Source organism: Emydura macquarii, unplaced genomic scaffold (genome assembly GCF_026122565.2).
Source record: "Emydura macquarii macquarii isolate MOO-44397 ecotype Brisbane River unplaced genomic scaffold, CSIRO-AGI_Emac_v2 contig_2661, whole genome shotgun sequence".
In the NCBI taxonomy this organism is placed as follows: Eukaryota; Metazoa; Chordata; order Testudines; family Chelidae; genus Emydura; species Emydura macquarii.
In genome coordinates, this window is record NW_027132798.1 from 387467 (window position 1) to 405051 (window position 17585).

General features: G+C 65.4%; 2 protein-coding genes across 3 annotated transcripts in view; one reads left to right on the forward strand and one right to left on the reverse strand.

Annotated features, from left to right (window-relative positions):
* Positions 1-8356, forward strand: part of DNHD1 (dynein heavy chain domain 1) — a 100888-nt gene extending 92532 nt beyond the window's left edge. Inside the window, exons 39-46 of the mRNA XM_067564648.1 lie at positions 2467-2645; positions 4030-4998; positions 5266-5440; positions 5767-5877; positions 6238-6411; positions 6457-6820; positions 7022-7916; positions 8003-8356. Coding sequence (XP_067420749.1) covers positions 2467-2645; positions 4030-4998; positions 5266-5440; positions 5767-5877; positions 6238-6411; positions 6457-6820; positions 7022-7916; positions 8003-8356 — 3221 coding nt within the window. The remainder of the gene's footprint in view (positions 1-2466; positions 2646-4029; positions 4999-5265; positions 5441-5766; positions 5878-6237; positions 6412-6456; positions 6821-7021; positions 7917-8002) is intronic.
* LOC137164041 (F-box/WD repeat-containing protein 7-like) overlaps positions 7818-17585 on the reverse strand; it is a 41564-nt gene continuing 31796 nt past the window's right edge. Inside the window, exons 4-13 of one of the 2 annotated variants that reach the window (XM_067564636.1) lie at positions 17095-17177; positions 16660-16798; positions 15805-15939; positions 15595-15718; positions 15275-15411; positions 11255-11368; positions 10771-10952; positions 10296-10521; positions 9460-9670; positions 7818-9234 (exon numbers count right to left, since the gene is read on the reverse strand). In XM_067564636.1, the coding sequence (XP_067420737.1) occupies positions 8966-9234; positions 9460-9670; positions 10296-10521; positions 10771-10952; positions 11255-11368; positions 15275-15411; positions 15595-15718; positions 15805-15939; positions 16660-16798; positions 17095-17177 (1620 nt within the window). In that variant the 3' untranslated portion in view covers positions 7818-8965. Of the gene's footprint in view, positions 9235-9459; positions 9671-10295; positions 10522-10770; positions 10953-11254; positions 11369-13213; positions 13851-15274; positions 15412-15594; positions 15719-15804; positions 15940-16659; positions 16799-17094; positions 17178-17585 lie in introns of those variants that run through there. The other variant, XM_067564637.1, reaches the window with a different exon arrangement.

Genomic DNA, 17585 nt, shown 5'->3' on the forward strand with positions numbered 1-17585 from the left:
GAGGGCAACAAAAATTATTAGGGGGCTGGAGCACAAGACTTATGAGGAGAGGCTGCGGGAACTGGGCTTGTTTAGTCTACAGAAGAGAAGAATGTGGGGAGGGGGCCTTGATAGCAGCCTTTAACTACCTGAAAGGGGTTCCAGGGAGGATGGAGCTAGGCTGTTCTCAGTGGTGGCAGATGACAGAACAAGGAGCAACGGTCTCAAGTTGCAGTGGGGAAGGTCTAGGTTGGACATTAGGAAAAAGTTTTTCACTTTGAGGGTGGTGAAGCACTGGAATGGGTTACCTAGGGAGGTAGTGGAATCTCCATCCCTTGAGGTTTTTAAGGTACGGTTTGACAAAGCCCTGGCTGGGATGATTTATCTGAGGTTGGTCCTGCTCTGAGCAGGGGGTTGGACTAGATACCTCCTGAGGTCCCTTCCAACTCTATGAAAACCTGTTATTGCTCAGAGGATTTCCCCTGGGATTTCTTCATGTGTTCGCCTGCTGTGACATTGCTAATATTCCTCTATCTCAAAGCATTGTCGCACCGTCTACCAGGCACAACAGTGGCTGTTCTGCTCATGTTCCCATCTGTGACATTTGCAGAATTGCAACGAGGTCTTTGCTCCATATGTTCACCCTCATTGTGCTACCTCCCAGGCCGCCGGGGACGAGGCTACATGTGGGAGAGTAGTACTCCGGCCCTTGGTCGGAGAGGGTCCAGTGCCCTCCTCTCTCTAGAACTGGGCGTGGACGGCGCCAGCCCGTTAGACCTTGACTTGCGACACATGTGCTACCCCAACGGGTGCTGCAATGGGCGACGTGTCCCTGGCGCTGGTGGTCTGGTACACACACACTGAAGTGCAATGGACACAGCTCAAAGAACAGGTGTTACCAAATGGGTCTGTAACTGTTTCCACTCTGCTGTTGTGGGGCTTCTCGGCACCTGGCTCAGTCAGGCCTTCTCCTCAGTGCTGCTGGACCAGACTGCAGCCGGGCTCTTTCCTCTTCCCTGTGCGACCATGCCCCCAGCCGTTCTCCAGAGACACAGGGCAGTAACAGCTGCTGGAAACACCCACCTTCCCTGTGTCGTCAGCAGCGCTTCCTGGGAGTGGCCTGACGGTGCCCAGGCGCTGTGGGCGCCCTGCAGATGCCTTAAACCTAGCGCTTGCCCTGGACCAGGAGGAAGCTCCATGTTCCTGCATCCTGGGCAGCGAGTCCTTCGGGGCTAGGGACGCCACCTCCCAGCAGTGCTAGTGCCAGCGCCCCATGGGCTGCCCAGAGGTCTCCCGCAAGGAGGTCGTTGCCGCCTGGGAGGCCCCGAGACTCCCCCGTGCTGGCAGCAAGGGTCAGGGACTGGGGAGGTGATTGTGCAGCTGGGCCGCAGTATGGGCGGGGGAGCTGGGCAGCAGGGCAGCTCTGGGGGTGGCCATGGCGCCAGGGGCAGGACACGGAGCAGTCAGAGCGGGGTGCACAAGATTCAGGCACAGCGGTGGCTCTGGGCTCCGGCCAGGAGGCCCCCAGCAGCAGCCATGCTCGGCGGGAGGATGCTACCCGTGCCCGCCCCGCCCCTCAGGGGAGACCTGCAGCTTTAGGAGGTGAGAGCTGGGCCCTCTCCTGGATCCCTTTGCACAAGGACGGAGGGTGCTCTTCCCCCCAGGGGAGTCCAGCTGGGCAGGTGCCCCACCCCAGCGTTTCAGACCGCCAGCTGGGAGAAGCCCCCATCACTCACTCCATCCCCCCTCCCCACACTGGCTGGGAGCTCCCCCCAAATCAGAAAGGGCACCTCAGGGGCCAGGACCACAGCCACTTTGTACAGGAGCAATGGAGTGGGCAGGAGGAAATTAACACGCCCTTAATGTGTGGTGGGGCTGAGTCCCAGCCCCTCTCTCACGGCAAACAAAACTGCCTGGGTCTGTGGCGGGGAAGGAGCCATGGGCCAGGCCGTGCTGGGAGCTCAGGCGTGGTTGTTGGGAGAGGGGTTCCCACCAGCCTTCAAGAGCTTGGTCCTGCCAGTGTGAGGAGCCAGCTTCCGCCCTGAGCCTGCGGCTGGGACCCGCAGGCCTGTGGGTGCTGGTCTCTGGGCTGGGGCAGGAGCTGCTCTGCCGCCAGCCTCACTCAGAGCCGAGATCTGCCGCCCAGCCCTCCACGGCTCTTGGCTGGGGGCTGCAGCAAGGACTACAGGCCAAACGCCTCTGGGCAGGCAGGTACCAGGCCGCTCACTTCCCGTCTGGGCAGCCCAGATCGCTCCCTTTCTCGTCTAGGCCCGGCCACACAGCCGGAGTGCCCAGATCTCCCCCGGGGCACCTGGATGCAGCAGGTGGGTCCCGGCGGGGCAGGTGTCACTGCAGCATGTGGGGTCTGGGGGCACGGTCTTAGAGACACTGCCAGGGCAGCTGGGGTCAGGCATTGAACTGTAGCCGCGCTGCGGGCCCAGACTCAGCCGGGGCCCTAACCCTGCCCCTCGCATGGCTTCGTTGCAGAGACGACGCGCACCTTCCTGAAGGGCCTGAATGTGATTGACTTGAGCCTCAGCCAGGCCGCGCTGGAGGATCTGCTGTTGGAGGAGGTGCTGCACGCGGAGCGGCGGGAGGCGCAGACCCACTGGCGCACGTTGCAGCTCAGCATCCTGCAGCTGGAGGAGCAGCTGGAGGACACGGAGGTGAGCTGGTGCCACGGCCCAGCGTGACTGGCACTCGCCCTCCCATCCGCCAGGCCTGCCCGTCAGGGGTTGGGGAGCAATGGGCGGGCAGCCTGCGCCCCACACCCGCCCCCTGCCCTGCCACCTGTGGTGTGGGCACTGCGGTGCCTCCGCCTGTCCTTACGCACACTGCCGTTCCTCCCCGGTCGATGCGGTGACACCCCCCCCCTCGACACTGCCCCCCTCAAGTCCTGGCCAACGTAGTGACCCCCAGAACCCTGGTTGATGCTGCCCCCCCCTCCCCCCCCCACACACACACAAGCTTCAGCCCACTCAGTGACACCCCGCCCCCCCAGCCCCGGCCAGCAGGGCAACACCCCCCCACAAACCCTGATCAACGTAGTGACACCCAGCAGGGACACACACCCCCCCCCCCCCAAACCCCTGATCAACGCGGCGACCCCCCCCCCCCCCGAGCAATGGCCGACAGGGTGACTCCCAGAACCCTGATAGATGCTGCGCCCACCCACAAACTCCAGCTGAGTCAGTGACACCGCCCGGGCCCCCTTTGATGTGGTGACCCCACCCCCCCCCACCCCCGGCAACCTATACCCTGATCACTGTGGCAACTCCCCCCGGTGCCCTGGCCAACGTAGTGACACCCACCCCCCCTCCCCCGGCCGTGGCTGATAGGCAACCCCCACACCCTGAGTGATGGGGATACAGCCGGAGGAACGAGGCGGGAGGAACTGGGTATATTTGTTTGGCAAAGCGGAGATTAAGAGGGGACTTGACAGCAGGCTGCAAATACTTGATGGGCTGCCATTAAAAAAAGCTGGTGAGAAGCGGGACTTGCTTGCCACAGAGGGCAGGACAAGAAGCAGTGGGTGCAAACTACAGCCCAGCAGATTTAGATTGTCTCAGGAAGCACTGCCTCACTGTAAGCACAGCAGGACAAGGGCCCAGACAGCCGTGGGAGGGCAGGGCAGCTCCTTTACTGCAGGTTTCCAACAGGCTGGACAGGCCCCCTGCCTTGGGTGGTTTAGACACACCGAACTCTGCAGCTGGGTGTGGGTTAGACTAGCTGACACGTGGGGTTTCGGCTCCCCCGTGGGTCACAGGCTCCTGGAGGCTGAGGGTTGGAAGGGACGTCAGGCGGTGTCTAGTCCAACCCCTGCTCAGCGTAGGACCATCCCAGCCAGGGCTTTGTCAAGCCGGGCCTTGAAAACCGCTGAGGACGGGTCTATGATGCTATGCTAGCACCCTCCCCGCCCACACTCGCTGCTGCCAACCAGGCCCCCAACAGCTTAACCCCACCTGTGGCTGTGCCTCCCGCCCCCACCTGCTACAGCTCCCCCTCCCCCCCCCCCCCCGGCGCTATGACCCACGTGGGCTCTCGGTGCAGGAGGAGCTGCTGGCGCTGATTGCGCAGCCCTCGTGCCCCCTGTGGGAGGAGGAGGCGGATTTCCTGCCCATCATGCAGCTGCTGCAAACCCAGATCGAGGCCCTGCGCGCCAGCCACCAGCACCTGCTCGTCCTGCGCCAGCACCACCTGGCCATGCAGGACTCGTACCGCCAGGTGGCGCGCCTGGGGGCTGCCCTGCACCAAGCCCTGCAGCAGGTATGCCGGCTGCACCCGCTGTACCGGTGCTCCACCGCCAGCTGCTTGGCCGTTGCCCGCAGGGCCCTGCTCGCCAGCAAGCGCACAAACGCCAGCAAGGAGGAGGCGCTGGAGGCCCGGCTCGTGGAGCTCAGCAAGGGCCTCGCTCGCCAGCTGCTGGCCCATGCTCAGCCCCACCTGCAAGAGACACACAGCCTGCTCTTCAGCTTCCTGGGGGCACTGGCCCCCCTACGCCTGGCTGGCCAGCTGAGTGCCCTGGACTGGCTGGGCTTCTGCCAGGGCTTGCACGAGCCTGTGGCTGAGCAGCTGCTGCAGCCAGCCAGCGAGACGAGGCCCAAGTGGGTGAGCGCCACAGCCTGGCGAGAGTGCGGGCTGCTCGAGTGCCTGCCTGCCTTCCAGGGCCTGCGTGCCTCCCTGGCACAGCAGGCGGCCCAGTGGCAGGAGTACTTCCGCCTGCCCTCCACGGTGGTTGGCCCAGCCCTGTGCCCCAGTCACACCCACCTCACGCTCGTCCAGCGTGCTGTGCTGTGGCGCATCTTCTGCCCAGAGCGGCTGTGCAGCGTGCTCCGAGACATCACCACCTGCCTGCTCGGGCGCCCCATCGCCGAGGACGCCAGTGCCAGCGCCGCCACCATCTACACCTGCAGCCAAACCCATGTGCCCCTGCTCTTCCTCACCCCGCCCTGGGGCACGCCGGGCGTCTCCACTCACCCACTGCACTGTATCCAGCAGATGGCCCAGCAACGGCACAGCGTAAGGAAGGCCGTGGTGTGGGGTGGGGAACCAGGGGGGAGAGTGGCCCAGTTGTGGGGCAGGGACAACGCCCAGCTGAGGGTGATGGGGTGGGTCCTGGGCCACAGCTGACCCCCCCAGGGGTGGGGGGGTCCCATGCGCATGTGTATTGCTGAGGCCATGAGCAGGCCTGCGGCCCCAGGGGTCCCACCATCCCTGCAGGGAGCTGGGGGTGGGGGGTGGGGCAGGGCCCTGCGGCCAGGCCAGCATAACGTGCTTCTTCTGCAGCGGGGGATCGTCATCGTGGCCTTGGGCGCCCCAGGCTGCATGCAGCATGTTGGCGAAGCCCTTCGCACCTGCCCCAAGCAGGGCCAGTGGCTGGTGCTGACCAACTGCCATCTCCAGGAGCACTGGCCCCCCGAGGTGCTCACGCAGCTCAGCAAGGTGCTAAGAGCCCCCGAAGGTGAGGGCCCAGCCCCCCCATGCCATCCCTATGCCCCCCCTGGACCATGCTTGCCCCCCCTCACCTGCCCCCCCTTCCCTCTTGCTGCCCCCCCCGCATGTGCACCTCCCACCCAGCACCTTCTCCTACCCCACACACGATCTCCCCTCAAAACCGCCTCCTTTGCCTGCGCTGCCCCCCCCCCATGAGCAGTTCCACACCCCGCCTGCCTCCCTGCACCCACGGCCCCTCCCCCTGCCATGGCTGCCCACTCCCGCTGTGCTGCGCTCTCCCGTCCATATGAGGTGTGAGGATCTGTGGGCCTTGGTTTCTCCCTCTTATTGCAGAGGGAGCGAAGTCCCTGCCCCTACAGCTGACAGACATGAAAGAGCCCGAGATCCACCCCAAATTCCGCCTCTGGCTCATCGCTGCAGCTGATGCCCTAGAGCCTGTGCCAGGTACGCGTCCCTTATGCCCCAGACGGGCCTTGCCTACCCAGGAGCGTGACAGGGCATGAACGCTGGCCCCGTGAACTGGGGGAGGGGGGGCACCACATGGGTAAGGCTAAGCCCAAGCCAGATTTGCCCAGGAGCCGTTAGCCTGCCCACCCGTGTGTTGGGGGGTGCAGTAGCTTAGTTCAATTGTGGCGCTCTGGCTGCACACACCTGCTGGCCGAGGGTGCAGCATTTAGCAGACCAGGGCTACCCCGTCCACTTACTGCCCCAGCAGTGTCCTGCGTGCCCCTTGCACACCCAGCAGGTGGCCCAGGTCAGGCGGTGGGCATGGCGCGGCAGTGATGCCCGTCTGTCCCCCTGCAGGCCCGGTGCACCGAATTGCCGTGCCGCTCTTCTGTGAGACGTCCCAGGAACTGAAGGGGATCCTGGTGCGCAGCTACAGCCAGATGCTGGGCCAGCAGGCGTGGCACGGCGCGCAGGACCGAGGGCTGGCACTGCTGGTGCTGCATTCTGTGCTACTGCACAGGCAGTTCTACGGCAGCCTGGCCCAGGCCCGGCTCTACCCGTGGTGAGTGTCTGCAGGTGCCCTACATTCCCCCAGCCGTCCCGTCTCTCCACCCCGTGCCCCGCCGTGCCCAGCCCCCCCGCCGTGGAGGGCTCACTGCCTACTGCTCTTCCCTAGGAGCGAGGCTGAGCTGTTCATTGGCCTGAAGGCCCAGGAGCGGCTGGCAAAGCTGGTGTCCAACCCCGAAGAGGCCATGCAGGAGCTGGCAGGTAGCGAGGCAGCAACTCCCCCCTTCCAGCCCCGGCTGGATCTGGCCAGGGGCTGTGGCCAGAGCCTAGTCTGCCTCAAGGCAGCCTTAGAGCAGCAGCTGGAAACACCTCTACCCTCACCCCAGCAGCAACGGCCCGCAGCGGGCCAGGCTCTCTGGCTGGCTGAGCTGCGGTGAGTGGCGGGCCCAGCCCATGACACTGTCTTCCCATTTCAGGGTCAATTCTCTATGGGGGTCACATCCTGGATGCTGGGGATGCAGCAGCTGTGCACAGCTTGAGCCAGCAGTGCTTGGGCTGTGCCTCCCGCCTGCTGCCCAGCCGTGGGGTGCAGAGCCTCCTCAGCGCACTCCTCAGCGGCTCCAATCTAGGTAAGGAAGTGCCCCTGCTGCCCAGCCCCCTGCCCTGCGCTGGGTGCAGAGCTGCATGGAGCGAAGTGCTGGGGGCTAGCGGCTCGCACAGGGGCTGGGGGGCAGCGAGCCAGGCCTGTTCCCCGAGGCGCAAAGGAGGCTGCGCCTGACTGTAGCTTTCTGCCCCCAGCTCTGCCCGAGGAGGAGGTGATCGCAGACACCCGCGCCCGCATGCAGCAGCTCCCCAGCCCAGCAGACCCAGCCTCCTGCGGGCTGTACGATGGCCTACAGCAACGCCTGCTGGCGAGCCAGAGCCAGGGCCTGTTTGCAGCCCTGCTGTGCTCCCAGGACCTCTGGCAGCCCCCCCGACCTCCGCGCGCACAGCACCAGCAGGAGGCCCTGCGGCAGCTGGTGCAGCAGGGGCTGCAGCTGATGCAGGAGCTGCAGGAAGTGCTGCAGCAGCGTGGCTGGGAGGTGGGGGCCAGAGGGCATCTCCCCAGTGGACGTGTGAGGCCTAAACCCCGGCCCCTGCTTCGCTTCCTGCTGGAAGAGTGTGGCAGCTTCCTGACCCTGCTGCAGCAGGTGAGCCAGGACCTGAGGTGTGCTCAGGAGCACCTGACGGGAGGGCCCTGCCAGTCCCCACGCTGCTCCACCATCCTGCGGGCCCTGGTGCGGGGCCGTTTGCCACGCCCCTGGCTGGTTTACACGCCCACTGGCCCCCAGGCGCCAAGCAGCTGGCTGCAGACGCTGCAGTGTCGCTGCCGGCTGCTGTGCGGGTACCTGGGGGCAGTGGCTGGGCAGCCTGTGCCCCTCTATCATCTCTCTGCCTTCCAGTACCCACGGCGCCTGCTCCTGGCACTGCTCCAGGAAACAGCCCGCGCCGAGAAGCAGGACCTGGATCTCTACCAGCTGGACCAGCAGGTAATGCCCCTCCTCCCATCGTACAGGGGCTCACGGCTCCTGGGAAATCCCCCTACCCAGCCCATCCTTCCACTGCTCTCTTCCAGGTGCTGCCCAGCTTGCTGCCTCCCAGCTCCCCACCCCAGAGCGGTCTCTACCTGACGGGCCTGGAGCTGCACAACGCACTGTGGGACACGCGCTCAGCCCTGCTCCAGGAGACGCTCTCGGCCCAGCCCTGCCTGCTGCCCACCATCTGGATCAGGGCTGGGCGGGAGCCCTGGCCTGCCCCCAGGCCCAACGCCTCCCTGCCCCGGTACAGCTGCCCTGTCTACCTGGGGCTGCCGCAGCAGCCGGCACAGCTGAGTAGCCACCGGGCTGTGATGCATTTGGCACTGCCCTGCAAGATGCCCCCCGCCCTGTGCGCCCAGCGGCGGGTGCACATTGTCAGCACGCTGCCATGACGCTTAGGGAGGAGCTGAATAAACAGAGCTGGTGTGTGAGACGCAGTGTGGTCCCTGGGGGCGGGGGCGCTCTCTTAACCTGCCCCCACACTCCAGCGCAGCCGGGGCCCAATCCCCAGCCCACCCACGAGGGCTCAGGGTTGGGCTCTCCCCTTGCCAGGGCTCTAAGGGTGACCCAGGGCCCTGCAGCCCCACCCAGCAGGCACGGCACAGCACTGGGGCTGCAGGGATGGCTCTGCTGCTCCATGTCTCGGGGGTCGCTCAGAAGGAACAGGCTGCAGCTGGGATCCCCTCCCCCGCACAGGAGCAGCACCCAGAGCCCCTGGCTCCCCTGGGACGAGAGCTGCTCCCCAGACACAGGCGCAGCTACAGAAATAAACCGATATATTAGTGTGTACAAAACATGCTGCGTTCCCTCTGTACAGGCCCGGCTGTGCGCAGGGCCTCCCTGCCAGCCCCACGCCCGGGGCTCCCATTCTATAAATAAGGCTCAGGCAGTCTGGATACAGTATTTACAGCCCTGCAGGGGGCTCACGCCTGCTCCGGGGCCCGCCCGCAGAGACCAGCTGCTGTGCCCGGCCTGCGGGATCGTCCTGGCGCGGCTGGGGCTCATTTCAGGTCGACATCGAAGTCCAGCACCAGCAGCTTGGTCTCCTCGGTGCCATTGCGGCTGCCCACGGCACACACCAGCTTTGTGTTGGAGGCGCGGATACGCCACACCACCCCCCCGCTGCCGCCGCTCTCCAGGGCCACCAGGTTGCGCACAAACTCGCCCGTCTTGAGGTCCCAGAGCTTGACGGTGCCGTCGTCTGAGCTGGTCACCACAAACTTGGAGCTGAACTGCAGGCAGGTGACGGCGCTCTGGTGCTTGCTGGGCCCTGGGGGAAAAGGCACCTATTAACTGGGCCCCGGACCCCAGGGACCAGCCGCCAACTCCCCGGCCAAGCTGAGCTGCAGGAGGGATCACCACAGCCATACCCACCTACTGAGACTCTGCCCCGAAGCAGTGTCCCCCGGCCCCAGTGGGTGGGAAGATAGTCACCCCACTCTCTGGCTGAGAGGACAGGGCTGTCTGCTGCCCCGCCCCGCCCCGCGGCACTCACCCTGCAGCGTCTGCAGGCACTGGCCTGTCTTGATGTCCCAGATCTTGACAGTAGAGTCTGCATTGCCCGAGACCAGGATGTTGTCCCGCAGCTCCATGCCACTGGTGAGCGACTGGTGCCCCATCAGCGTGTGCAGGCAGTTCCCGCTCTCCACGTCCCACACCCGGATCGACGTGTCCAGGGAGCCGCTCACGATGTGTGTCCCGTCAAACTGCCCAGAGAGAGAGGGTCAGCGCTGCCCAGGCAGCGGGCAGCCCCGGGGGGCGTGCAGGGCCAGGAACAGACACAGGTGGTGGGAGGGGGCGCAGCCTTGGCAGGGGTGGGCGGGGTCTCAGCTGCAGGGAGCAGACACAGCTGGTGTGAGGAGGGGGCGGGGTCTGGCCGGGGGCGGGGCTCAGCTGCAGGGAGCAGACGCAGTTGGTGCGAGGAGGGGGCGGGGTCTGGACGGGGGCGGGGTCTCAGCTGCAGGGAGCAGACGCGGTTGGTGCGAGGAGGGGGCGGGGTCTGGCCGGGGGCGGGGTCTCAGCTGCAGGGAGCAGACGCGGTTGGTGTGAGGAGGGGGCGGGGTCTGGCCGGGGGCGGGGCTCAGCTGCAGGGAGCAGACGCGGTTGGTGTGAGGGGGCGGGGCCTGGCCGGGGGCGGGGTCTCAGCTGCAGGGAGCAGACGCAGTTGGTGTGAGGAGGGGGCGGGGCCTGGACGGGGGCGGGGCTCAGCTGCAGGGAGCAGACGCGGTTGGTGTGAGGAGGGGGCGGGGCCTGGCCGGGGGCGGGGTTCAGCTGCAGGGAGCAGACGCGATTGGTGCGAGGGGGCGGGGTCTGGCCGGGGGCGGGGCTCACCTGCAGGGAGTAGACACGGTTGGTGTGGCCCTGCAGCGTGTGGATGCAGCTCTCGCTCTGCGGGTCCCAGACCTTCACCGTGTAGTCGTAGGCGCCGCTCACCACCTTGCGCCCGTCGTACTGCACGCAGCGGACGGCGGCCACGTGCCCCATCAGCACGTGCAGGCACTGCCCCGTCTCGATGTCCCAGAGCCGCAGCGTCGCGTCCCGCGAGCCGCTCACCACCCTGCCGAGGACGGGAACGCTGAGGCGGCAGGCGTCCAGCCACGCCCACTGCCCCCCAAGGCCCGGGATGGCCGCTGGGACCGCAGGTCACTCAGCCCGGCCCTGCCTGTCTGGGCTGCCCTGCCCTGCCCCCTTGGAGCCCCAAAGTAGCTGTGACAGGCAGTGCCCTGGCCCACCCGCTCGCCCCCTCCCGGGGTCCTTGGCCGCCTGCCCCACGCCCCGCTCCCCTGGCCGTGCCCTCGCCAGTTACCTGCTCCCGTGCAGGTGCATGCAGCGCACAGTGGACGTGTGCCCGTACAGCGTGTGCACACACTCGCCCGTGTCCGCGTTCCACACCTTCAGCGTCCGGTCCGTCGAGCCGCTGATCACAATGTTGTCCCTCATCTGGGAGGACCAAACGCCCCCTGTGTGACCCACCAGGGTCTGCACGCACTGCAGAGAGCACAGTGACAGTCAGGGGCAGTGGGGGCGCCCCGGGGACACAGACCGGCTCCCCGGGTCTGGGAAGCCCAGGAAGCAGCCGGCCAAGGAAAGGGCAGAACAGCCGCCCCGCCCCGCCCCCCGCAGAGGTAGCAGCAGCCCTCTGAGAAACGGCACCTGGGGCCAAAAGCCCCTGAGCCGCAGGTCCAGCAGGAGCCAGCGAGGCTGCTCAGCCAGCCACTCCCGTGGGGCCCAAGGAGCTGCGCGAGGCTCCCCGGGCACGGCAGCCCAGCCGCGGGGCGGGGCAGACTCACCTCGCCGGTGACGGCCGACCAGACCTTCAGCGTATTGTCGTCGGAGCCGCTGACAATCCGGTTGCCACAGAACTGCAGGCAGGTGATGACATGGTCGTCGTGTCCCTTCAGGACCTGTGCAGGGAACAGCACATGTGGCGCGAGTTCCTGCCCAGGCGAGCCCCTCGTCCCCAAGGGGAGTGTTTGTAAGATTTGTATGAACCCCATCTGTGCCTCAGTTTCCCCTGTATGTTGCACTGTTGCCCAGGGGGGTGAAAGGGAGTGTGCACTCTGAGGGCAGGTGAGGAGACACGGGCGGGCGTCTCCTCCCTGGCTGGTGGAGTTAAGGAAGTGGATGAAACACCCAACTCGAGGTGGGGCTGGAGAGACACCGCCCGTTCCTGGACTCAGCAGGGAAGGGAAGGGAAGGGAAGAGGCGATCCCGCTCGGGAACAAAGGGCTGGAAGGTGAGGCAGGGGAGCACGCTGAGCGCTCTCACCTGGGAACGGACCGAGGTCAGCAAGAGTGGCCCAGAATGGCTGTGCTCTGGCCAGCTGGCTAATAACCCGGCTCCAGAAAAGGGCCTGGCATCTCCGTGAGCAGCGACCTGCCTCAATCCCTGCGGAGTGGACAAGCCGGAGCCCCTCCCAGCTGGGCCTGCGCTGGGAAGCAGAGGCTGCAGAGGCCATCCGGCCTGCCCTGCAGGAAGAGTGAGACCCCTCGGGGCTGGCCCTCGGAAGGGGTTTCTCCGGAAGACTGTTCCGCAGTGGGGGTGCAGCACCAATGCCGGGCTGTGTGACAGGCTCCACTCCAGGGGCTCATTTCTCTAGATTGCAAATGGCCTCCACAGGCCCCCACCAGAGGCTGCTGCAGAAGCTACGTCACCAGGCTGCCGAAGGCAAAGTTCTGCCCTGGCTCGGTGCTACGGCCCCGCTTTGGAACTGTCTCTGGGGGGACCCCCTCCTTGTGCCAGACCCCCCAGGGGTCTCACTCCTCCTCCAGGGGAAGCCACATGGCCCCCCCGCCACCTTAGACTGGACCTCTGGGCCTGCGCCCCTGCGCTCAGCGAGTCCAGCTGAGGGAGACCGGGACCATCGTAGGGAGCAGCGCAGCCTCCGCCGGCGTCTGCAGAGACACCCAGGCAGCATTCTCAAGCAGGAGCCGATCCATCGACTGGGCGCAGGGTGGGACGCCCCTGGCTGCCCAGAGAGCAGAAAGTGACAGCACGTAGCCCCAAGCCCTGTCCCTTGACCTCTCTCCCTCCCAGCTCAGGTGTGTCCCGACTGCTTCCCGCAGCCCACACTAACTCCCCCCACGCCCTAGTCCTCTGTTCCTGAGCTGGGGGGGGCTCAGCCCCTGGCAGAGAGTCCAGATCTCTCTGTGGTGCTGGTTGCCAGGTGTCCAGGCCGGGCAGCTGGATTCTCCCTTGTCTTCTCAAGAGCTCCAGTGACATGCAGCGAAGGCCCCTGACAGCTGGGAGCTGTTCACACCCGTGTCTCAGCCTGCCCCGAGAGCAACCAGCCCTTCCTATCCCCAGGGAGCCCTGCAAAGCACAGAGGAAACCCAGGCACGCACAGACTTCATAAAAAATATTACAAAAAATTCCCACTTTGTCACTGTTAGAAACTGGCCAGGAGACAGACAGCAAAGCTGGTTAAAGCAGCCGGTGGAGAGCGGGGGCGGCAAGGTGCTGAGCTAACTTCTATCTTGGTTAAGGTGTTTATTAAGACCATGAAAGCGGGGGAGTGGGAGGGGGGGAAACATCTGCAGGTGACTGAGTTGCTTGGGCCAGTCAGGAGCAGAGGATGAAGAACCCCGCCAGGGGCCGAGCAGCACAATGGCAGATGAAATCCCATGTCAACAATGAAAGTACTGTGCCCGGCGGACATGTACAGCTTCCAGGGTCTGAACTAACGCCTTCAGCTCAGGGAAGGGACCCGGGGGCAGCGCAATGGAGACCTGCTCAACGCGCAGCTGGGCAAAAAAGCAAAGATGGTGTTAGACGCACGAGGGATGGGGTGAGAATAATACAGAGACTATTCTAAGGCCTCTGTATCAATCAGTGGTGCAGCACCATCTGCGCACTGTGCAGGACTGGCCGCCCGTGGCACACAGAAATCACCACCGTAAATACCGCGGGCGTCTGTTCTCCCAGCCCCATGTCACTGGGACGAGGAGCAGCCAATGACATGGGAGGGGGGAGAAGACACTTCTTCACCCAAGGTATAACTAATCTGTGGAACTCACTGCCACAGCATGTCTCTGAGGCCAAGGACTTAGCAGCCTCCAAGAGGGACTGGGTATGTCTCTGCACACAGGAATAGCCAGAACGACCATCACTGATGCTAAGGAAAGGGAAGGTGGGTGAGGTCGTGGCCTTTCCTGGACCGAGTTCTCGTGGCGAAAGAAACAAGCTTCTGAGCTGCACAGAGCAGTTCTCCCAACCTGGGCTCAGTGGGCGCTGAGCTCCCCGCCTGCTCTCTGACATCCTGAGACCGACATGGCTACACCAGCTCCCGCAGCAGGGCTTTCGCCCATCCCTGACCATTAGAGCCCAGGTACCCAGAACTATCTCCTCTGGGTCCCTGCATCTTCCACCGAGGCAGGTGGTGCTGGCCTGCAAGGCAAGAGCGACAGTGCAAGCTGGACCCGTGTTCGGTCCTGTCTGCCAACCCGTGCTCAGCTGTGCGGTCAGGCCACTGGGGGGAGAGCCTCCGGGCCAGACAGCCCAGGGGTCCGCCGTGCTGTGCCTCAGTTCCCCATCTCTACAGCGGGGATGGCGGCACTGCCCGGTCTCCAGGGCACGTGGTGATGGAGCCAGGTAAGTACCTAAGCAGACAGACAGACAGACAGACAGACCGAGCAGACTCTACTTCCGGCAAGGGTCACTCTGGGGAACGGCCAGCCAGGCCTGCAAGTTCCTGTAGCGAGAGGCACCGCAGGACGCAGGGCAGCTCCCGGCTCCCCCCGCAGCAGGGGGGGGGTCTGACGAATGGAGATGGGGGGCCAGAAAGGGCCAGTAAATCCTCTACTCCCACCCCCCGTGCAACACAGGCCAGAGACTCCTGCCAGCCACCTCTGTCCTACGCCCACTAACTGGGGGCTAAAGCTTCCTCCAGAAAGACACCTGGTCTGGAGCGGAAGCCGTCAAGAGATGGAGAATCCACCACTGCCCCGGGGAGCTGGCTCCAGTTCTAACACGGGGGCCTCGCTCGCCCGGCTCCACGAGACCGAGGAGCCCGTCAGGACCTGGCGTTTGCTCCCCACCCGGGTTCTCGTTCAGTGCCAAGTCACCTCAATCCTTGTTTTAAATAAGCCAAACAGACTGAGCTCTCCACGCCTCTCATTGCCAGGTCTCCACCCACCCCCACCCCCTGGCAGAAGTGCGGGCCCCAGAACTGGCTGCAGTGTCCACAGGGCCGTAGAGAGGGAAAATCCCCTCCCTGCATGCATCCAAGGGCCACACTAGCCCATTGTGCCACAGCGGTGCACTAGGACCTCATGCTGAGCTGTGTCCCCATGATCCCCGGACCCGCTTTCCAGGACACGGGCCCCCAGTCTGTAGAGATGGCCGGTCCGAGATGTCTAACTCTACATCTAACATATTAAAAGTGACCCAGGACACTCCAGCTGACTGGTGCTGGGGCTAGCCCCAACCCCTGCAGGCCCCCACCGGAAACAGCCCCGCTAGGGACGATGCCCCGCGCACTGGTTTTCAGGTCGCTCTGTTAGCCAGAGTGTAAGCCGTGTGAGGTGTGCTCTGTGACAGGCAGAGCAGAAATCCGGCTTACACACGTTAACCCTTGTAATGCCCCGTGGTGTGCTTAGCCAGGCCTTGTTTTAGCTCCCCTAGAGAACGTATGCCCCGTACGGATTCCGACTGATCCTGTCTGCTGGGAGCTGGGGGCCTCTGAGCAGGGCGCGGCGGACGGGCACACCCACCTGGGGGGCTCTGAGCAGGGCGCGGCGGACGGGCACACCCACCTTTGAGCAGGGCGCGGCGGGGGCTCTGAGCAGGGCGCGGCGGACGGGCACACCCACCTTGGGAGCTTTGAGGTCTCCGCTGCGCCAGTTCATGTCGATTTTGTGCTGCCGCATGAAGGCGAATTTCCAGGGGCTGTACATGAAGCCGGGACTCAGCAGGCGCCTCTTCCGCAGGTTCAGGGGCTCCTCAATGCCTGTGGGGGTGGCAGGGAGACATGGGGCACAGGACTGCCAGAGACAGAGGGGCTCAGCTTGCCCCGATGGGAGGGGAAATCTCTCCAAACCAAGTGCTCCCCCAGGAGCTGCAGGCCCCAGGAGTGGGGCCCCCCTTTGCCCCGCGCAGTGAGAGGGTGGGCTCGGCCGGGGCGGGCTCCTACCTTCCTCCCGGCACTTCTCCCTCCACAGCAGGTTGTCCTCAGCCAGGACCCTCCAGTAGCGGCAGGTCTGGGCAGCACGCAGCAGGTCCCGGGGCTCCAGGAAGGACAGGACATACAGCGCCAGCTGCACAGAGAGGGCAGGGTCAGGGGGGCGGGCAGGGCCAGCGGCTCCTGCACTGCCCCAGAGCTGGCCCCCTTCGCCCCACTCACCTCCTTGGGCAGCAGGGAGATGAAGTCTCTCTGGAACTGGGGCTCGATGACCTGCATCATGTACTTGATCTGGGAAGGCTCGCAGCGGTCAATGAGCTGGTCCAGGGCCAGCAGCTTCTCCGGAGCACTCCATCTCTGGGGCGGGAGAGAGACCACGGTGACGCTCCGCCCGCAGCACAGCCGCCCCCGGTCACCTCCCCGCCAGGTCGCCGCTGCCTGCGGCTGGGGAGGGAGACAGACGGAGACGTCCTGCTCCGTGGGACGGGCAGGGGCTAACCTGTCCCTGACGCCTGAGCTGGGACGGAGGAAGGCAGGGCTGAGCGCGCCACCAGGAAGGGAGCAGCAGCTGGGCCTGGGGCAGCGAGAACAGGGCTCGCACTCAGGCAGGCAGCCTGGGATGCCTAGCCCCACCCGCTGCAGCTAGGTGTCCTGTGGGGGGCAGGCCCTGCGTGGGGGGCAGGCCCGGGGACAGAGGAGGTGGGTAGCTCTGCAGGGGGGCACTGGGACCATCGCCTTCTTCTTTAGCTGAGGCAAGAAATTCTTTTTCTCATTGTTGGGCTCTGACCCCACCCACCAGGATCCCCCGTGGCCCCGTCAGCCACCGACTGCCCTACCAGGATCTCATCGCAGCCCCTTAACCCACCGACTACCCCCACAGGATCTCCCCGCGGCCCCGTCACCCACCGACTGCCCCCCCGCGGATCCCCCCGCGGCCCCGTCACCCACCGACTGCTCCCCCTCACCCAACATCCTTTCCCTGTCTGCCCTGACTGTGCATGGCTGCCACCCTGGAGGGCCCCTACGGCTGGCGGATGTGGGCCCCGCGGTGCTGATGGGGTGAGCCAGGTCCCCTACCTGAAAGGTGCGGAGCCAGTCCTGCAGCTCAGGGGGCGGGGCGAGCGAGGGGATGCGGCGCCGGCGTGCCTGGCCCGGCTTGGCGTTGCGCAGGTCCCCGAAGGTGGTGGTAGGGCTGGGAATGCAGGGGCCCAACGTCCTGGGCCAGCACCGCGGCGAGACCAGGCAGGTGAGACACAACGGCACCAGAGGGAGTTACCTAGACCCCCCCATTCTCAACCCCCCAACCCCAGCCCCTCCACTGGCCAGGCTCCCCCACCCCAAGAACCAACTCCACCCATCCCCCACTACCCCTCCCCCAAAAAAACCACCCAGCCAACCCGCATGGCTCCCCTTCCCGCAGCCTCAGCCCAGCCGGCGCACCCCGCAGGGGCTGACAGCACACGGCCTGGGTTGGCCCATGGTGACCCCATTTCCTGCCCGCCCCCACCTTACCTGCTGTACTCGGATCCCTTACAGAGCTTCTTGCCAGGGGACAGGGCTCTGCTGTCCAGGCCGTTCTCCGACTTCCGCTTCATCTACCAGGAGAGGGTGACGTGACGTGAGGCTGGGGAGCCCTGCAGCAGAGCCCCCCACGCACCCCCCAGCCGCACGGAGCTGCGAGCTGACCACGGTCACTCGGGAGGAGTGAAGGCAGGAGATGGCGCGAGGGCCAGCTGCCGGGGATCGAAGGGGAGCAGGAGAGAGACCATTGCTTCCCCTGCGTCCCCTGCCCCCGCCTGGCGAGGCAGTGCCCCCCCAGTTCCAGGCAATTAAGCACTGCCCCCACCCCCAAGTGACTCCAGACTCTGCAGCGAACCCCCAGCCCTGGACACAAGCCAACAGAGCCAGAGCTGCAGTGCCCCGCCAGCCCCCCCGACCAGCTTGCTTCCCACACCCCCTCCCCTCGACCGGAGTCATCTCCCTGCAGGGAGCTCTTCTGAGCC